We start from the raw sequence: 6,000 nt of genomic DNA on the forward strand, positions 1-6,000 counted from the left end.
AGTAGTCAGTCATGTCCGACTCTTTGTGACCCCATGGACTGTAGTCCACCAGGCTCCTCTGTCCATGGAATTCTCCAGGTAAGAATACTGGAGTGGGTTGCCATTCCCTTCTCCAAGGGATCTTCCCAACCCAGGGACTGAACCCGGGTCTCCTGCATTGTGGGCAAATTCTTTACCCTCTAGGCCACCAGGGAACTGCCTAAACAGAGAACACATTCATCATATGTTCATCACTTGTAAGCATACACCAAAAATCTCCTTTTCTCCATTAACCATTAGTCTGTACTCCAAACAGTATAAAGGATTGTATTAAATAATTCTGGGCACATAACTACCCACCCCTGCCTCTAAAGAAAAAAGGGAGAAAACTCATTCTGCTCCAGAAATCTCATTTAAGGGGCAGTGTGTGTCACACACACACACACACACACACACACACACACACACACACACACACGGGAAATGTATGCACCACTCAACAGTCTGCGCGCACACACACACACACACACACGCACACACACACACACACACACGGGAAATGTATGCACCACTCAACAGTCTGCGCGCACACACACACACACACACACGCACGCACGCACACACACACACACACACACACACACACGGGAAATGTATGCACCACTCAACAGTCTGCAAAACTTCCCTCCACTCCTTTTGAAGTGAAATCACCACTCCTCCGACCGCACTCCCTAGATATCAGCGCTGTTGAAAGTGAAGGGCCTGTCCCTGCTATGTGGTTTGGGGTAAAAAAGGAGGTAGGATTAAAGCGCTCATTTCAAGTCCCAAAAGTAAAATACGACTTGGCCCACGGCAGTCCTAATTCTTTCCAGAACTCATCCCCGGAATTGCCCTTTAAACAACCAGTCATTAACCCAACTCTGGGTCTTTTATAGCTGCGAAAACCGATCGCGCACATCATTTATTCATTACGCTTATTATTATTGTTATTGCAGAAAGCAGCGAATTCCCGGGCCAGGGTTCAAAGGGGTTTTACTTTATTTTATTTTTGGGAAGGAGGGCAGTGCTCGAGCGGGAAGGGTTGGTTAGAAGGCTGGGCCAGGTTGCAGGGCAGAGGTGCCCGGAAGTCCCCGGGGAAGAATGCCGAGAGCGCCCCCGCCCCGCGCGCTCAGCGGCCACCGCGCACCGGCGCAGCTGCTGCAGCAACCGGGGAAGCTTCTTATGTAAGTCAGAGCCGCTGACATCACCTTCGCTGTGAGCGTCGCAGCCGCTGAACTAGGCACCAAAGGACCTGCATGCTAGCCTAGGGCCCCCGCCCACCGTCCGCTCGTTTCTAAATGACTCCGACACCTCCTGATTTGGCCAACAGTGCGCCAGGGGATCCTCCTGAGCGCCAGAATTACATTTATTGGGAGCCCTGGGATGTCGCAAGAGTGAAGTTAACAGGCAGCAAAGGTGCCCAGGGGTCTTGCACACGCGGGTGAAATTGGATGGTAGTACACGTTGGGGTGGGGGGGGCGCGGAGCACCTCCAAGATTCTTGGAGGGCAGATGGCATAGAGAGTCATTCAGTAGGAACCCTGTTGTGGTCAGGACAGGAGAGATGACCAAGGGTCTCCTCGATCTCCCCAGGGTCCGGGGCACTTCTCCCTCCACGCCCCTCCCAGGCCACAAGGCTGGAGCAGAGCGCTTCGGAGTTCACTCTGGGAGGCGTGCGGCGCCGCGCTATGGCGCACACAAGCACAGGGCACAAGTTCGGAGCTCTGTGCAGCCCGTGAGGTCACAAGAGGGCCAAAACTGCCACGGCGTAGCAGAAGCCCTAAAAGACCACTCTACTTCTCGACCCCCTCCCCCGCCCCCAGCACTCACTGGGGTTGGGGTGGAGGGAACTACAGGGCTCAGGACGGGCGGCTGGAAACCACACAAGTAGCACCAACCCTCTGCCTCCCGGGGAGGGACGGAGAAATCGAGCCCCAGGAGTCAATGACAGACCCCTCTGCCTCCTCTGTCCCCATAAATGCTCCCTCTCAGTACACAGCTGCCTTTGAGGTCAGAGACCGCCCCCTTTAACTTTCTCCCCTGGCGTCTGCATCCCTCACCGGAACTCCGGGAGGACTGGGGTGAGTCCCAGAGGAGGGGAGGGATGGGGAAGCAAGAGTAAGGTGTAAACCGCAGCAGGCGCGGCGCCGCCGCGGGGCTGGGATTGCGGCGACCACGGAGGGCGCGAGGGTGCGGCGCCGGAGCGAGCGCTAGGCGGGCGGACCGCGCGGGTACTCACGCACTGCCTCCTGCTTGGGGTCCAGCGTGCCGAGCACGCGCTGCACGCCGCCGAGCTTTCCCTGCAGCGCCCAGACGCGACGGTGGGTGAGCTGGATGTCACTCTCAAGCTCCTGGAAGAGACTGCACGCGTGCCGGGCCACGTCCGAAAGCTGCCGGAGGACGCGGGCCAGCGCCGCGTTGCTGACCGCGCACAGGTCCAGCATGAGCAACACCGCGGTGGCTGCCGCTGAGGACGCCTCACCAGCCACGGACGCCGCCTCCAGGACCCCTGCCACGCTCTCCTCACCCGCCGCGGGCGCCTCTCCGTGCGGTGGCGGCGCCTGGTCGGTTGGCGCGGGCAGCGGCGGCCCGGGAGGCGCGGGGGGTGCGCAGGGAGGATTCTCTGGCCCCGGCGCCACGGCCTCGTCCCGTCGGCCGGGCGGCTGCAGGGGCGGCGGCGGCGGCGGTTCTGCGCTGCCTCCGATCGCGTCCTCCGCCGGGTCAGGCGCCGGGCGTCGCTGCCGGCACAGCCACTGCGGCTCCACGATCCGCTTGGCGAAAGGCATCCCGCGCAGCCGGGCCGCGACTTTCTGGTCTCCTCGAAGCGCCCCTGGCGAGTGGGGAAGCGGGCGCGCCCACCCGGGTGGAGAGGCGGCTGGAGTCCGGCGAAGGTGCGTCCGGGCAGTCCAGATACGCAGGGGGCTCCTCGCTCACCTGGCTTCCTCCTCTTCCCCTCCCTCCCCCTAGCAAATCAGTCCAGCCGGCCCTCCTCCTCGTGCACCGTTCCCTGAGTAGGATGACAAGCACGGGGCACAGAAATCCCGGGGCGCGCCTAGGCTCTCCTCACTTGCTTCCAACCCGGGTCGGCTGGCTCAGCTCCATCATTCCTGCGCTCGCCGCCGCCGCCACCGCCGCCGCCCCGGCCGCTGCCGCCGCCACCGCCTATATAAATGGGCGTGTGTGTATGTGTGTGTGTGTGTGTGTGTGTATGTGTATGCGCGCGCGAGCACGCGCACGCGCGTGTGTCTGGGTGGGTGGGTGGGTGTGAGTGTGTGCGCGCGCCTCAGTTTGAAAGTACCCCGGCACAGGCCTCTCCCCGCGCGCCCGTCGGCCGCTCCGGGGAGCAATTGCGCCCGGGATCTCTCGCCCTCTCTGGACGGGGAGGTGGTTTCGGAAAGGCGCTTTGAAAACCCGGAGAGAGGAATCTGCCTCCAGCCCAGTCGCAGGAGGCGGCGCGGGGGCGGCGGGGCGGACGCAGGGCAGGGGAGGGGAGGGGGGAGAGGCCGGGGCGAGGGGGCGCAGCGCCCTGTGCGGCCGCTGGGAGTCACTGGTGGCCTCACCTCTCCAGACTTGTTCTGATGCAAAGACACTTCCTCGCATCGGTAGGGTTAGGATTGAGACTGTCAGCGTGGTGGGGCCGGGGAGTCCTCAAGTTAGGGTTGGGGGTGTAAGCGTGGAAGAAGGAGGGTGGGGTATTGGGGATGTAGCAGCTTTGACGTGTTGGAGCAAGTTGCTTCGCCAAATTCCAGCTCTGAGCAAGTCCTTTGAGTTCCTAGCAGGGAAAAAAACCTGGGCTGCCCCTCAGAGTGCATCCTGGTGTGGCCAGACTGGCAAACATGCGGCTTATACCCCTTCCTGGGTATTCGTCTGCCGCTGGGCTGGGCCAGGTCTCTATAGAACATCATGAATGAGACCCAAACCACCCATGAGCAAACCCCCAGAAAACTGCTTGCAGAACTCATTGACACGTCAGGTGGGATAAGCCAGATTACCTCCCTGTCACCCTATTCTGCTGATCACACACAGGGATGTTAAAGCTCTCCATCACAGAGCTGATGATTCACAGAAGAAAAGAAACTTTCCCCCTCTGGTTAACTGAAAGGTGTAATTTCTAAAAAGGCATGCACAGTATTTCGATTGCACCAGTCTAAGGCTGGATGCTGTCAGCCTAAAAGCTAAAAAAGAGTTTGAGAAATGTTAATAAAATGCATGCCTTCATCTCTCCAAAAAGAATACTGTAAAAATATTTTTTTTTTTATTTTAAAGCCACAAGCCAGATCTTGGGAATGCAGACTTCATTTCATGTGTCTAAAGAGAACATGGAAAAAATATGTTTTATGGCAACAATAAAGCCCTCCAGACCTGTGGTGGGGTCTCCTTTCCACTCTCCCTGCCTTTAGCAGCAGCCTGCATAAGGCCCCACACTCGGCACTCTGGACTGGCTCACACTTCAGTTATAAAGGCTTCAACAGACACCCCTCTCCTACCTCAAAAAATAACATTTTTGTCGAGAGAGTGTCCTTGTTCATAAAAGATCCAGGCTGAGGATGTGGGGGTAAAAGGACATGATGTCTTCAAGGTACACATGGAAGTGGTTCAGTAGCAACAAGAAGAATGATGGTGATAATGTATATGGGCAAAGAAGGAGAAAAAGAAAACAGGGCAAAATGTGCAAAATAGTGAGTCTAGGTAAAGGGCATATTGGCATTCATGGTACATTTCCTGAAACTTTGAGTTTGTTTCCAAATAAAAAGTGAAAAAAGAGAATAGCATATGGAAAAGCATATTTTGGGAGTTTGTTTGTTTGTTTGGTTTTTAATCTCACAAATCTAAAGAGCTCAGACCTGGCTGTTTTCAAACTCAGCTTGACTTTTTTAATATGTTCACAATTCTGAACATGAGTTCTTCTAGGTAGCCAAGCCACCCACTCCTCCCTAAACACTGAGGCAGAAAGAATAATGAGGGTATGTAAAAGCATCCAGTTAGGGGGCCTTGCAATGGGTCTGCCCCACATCTCACTGCCCCTCTCCTGGTACTGCCCTAGTCCTAGCCTTCAGGGGCCAGTGCTGCGAGGCCAGCAGGACATGACCAGGGTGATGAGCAGGGTGGGGTTTCATTCCTAAGGGAAGCTTCAGATTATTGGGGAATTCCTTCCTTGGCCCTGACCACCAGACAGAGGTCATTGAAGGAGAGGACAGAAAAGTCCCATGGGGAGGGGAAGCTGTCCTCCAGGCCCAGGATGGGTAGAATTCCAGGAGGTAATTAAGTTCTAGAGCAGGCTAGCTACCTTGGTGTCTGCCCCAAAGTGGTCAGCAGAGAGTCAGGACTTCAAAACAATTCAAAGTACAGTTCAGCTGTGTGAAAAGGGAAACTTTTTGTCATCTCCTGGATTCCTGCTCATGTGCTAAATAAAGCCACGTGGACAAAATAAAAAGCTTTGATTGTGGCTATTGATCTCATTCATTCTCAGTGCCCCCCGAAACCTCCTCTGGTAGCCTGCAGGGACCTCTCAAGGTCACTTCAGCATTTTCTTCTTGATAAGTCTGAAGGATAGCTTTCCTTTCAAAGTCACCAAAAATAAAACTGATACAAATTAAAATATGCATTCATACCGGTGGGCTGATGTGTTTCTCAGTCCACTGGAAGGTGTGAATAAAGGCACTTTTAGAGAAGTGATTGTTAGGCTTCCCAGACACTGTCTAAATAAAAACGGTGTGCTAGCTTTGCAAGGGCAACTTCAGACCACCTTGGGCCTCACTGTATCCCTCCCACTTCAAGCTTCACCACCACCCCCCGTCCCACCCCACAACCACGGTTTTAGTTTGGTTCCTACTTCATAGAACTGAAACACTGAAATCATGTCATCATGAGGGGGTGCGTGAATATTCTTTGTGCAATGAATTTTCCATACATCCAGGAGCTGTAGCTCTTATTCAAATCTCAGATTGCCCCATTTGACTCCGAGTTTTCCCACAAAAAGCTC

The 6,000-nt window shown here is 55.4% G+C and overlaps 1 protein-coding gene across 3 annotated transcripts in view; it reads right to left on the reverse strand.

Annotated features, from left to right (window-relative positions):
- NHS (NHS actin remodeling regulator) overlaps positions 1-3,350 on the reverse strand; it is a 356,345-nt gene extending 352,995 nt beyond the window's left edge. For all 3 annotated transcript variants that reach the window (XM_081564690.1, XM_081564689.1, XM_081564688.1), the window contains exon 1: positions 2,257-3,350. In XM_081564690.1, the coding sequence (XP_081420816.1) occupies positions 2,257-2,803 (547 nt within the window). In that variant the 5' untranslated portion in view covers positions 2,804-3,350. The remainder of the gene's footprint in view (positions 1-2,256) is intronic.
- Between the last annotated feature and the right edge of the window lie 2,650 nt (positions 3,351-6,000).

This window comes from Giraffa tippelskirchi, chromosome X (assembly GCF_054371585.1).
Source record: "Giraffa tippelskirchi isolate mGirTip1 chromosome X, T2T-mGirTip1v1.2.pri, whole genome shotgun sequence".
Taxonomy (NCBI): Eukaryota; Metazoa; Chordata; class Mammalia; order Artiodactyla; family Giraffidae; genus Giraffa; species Giraffa tippelskirchi.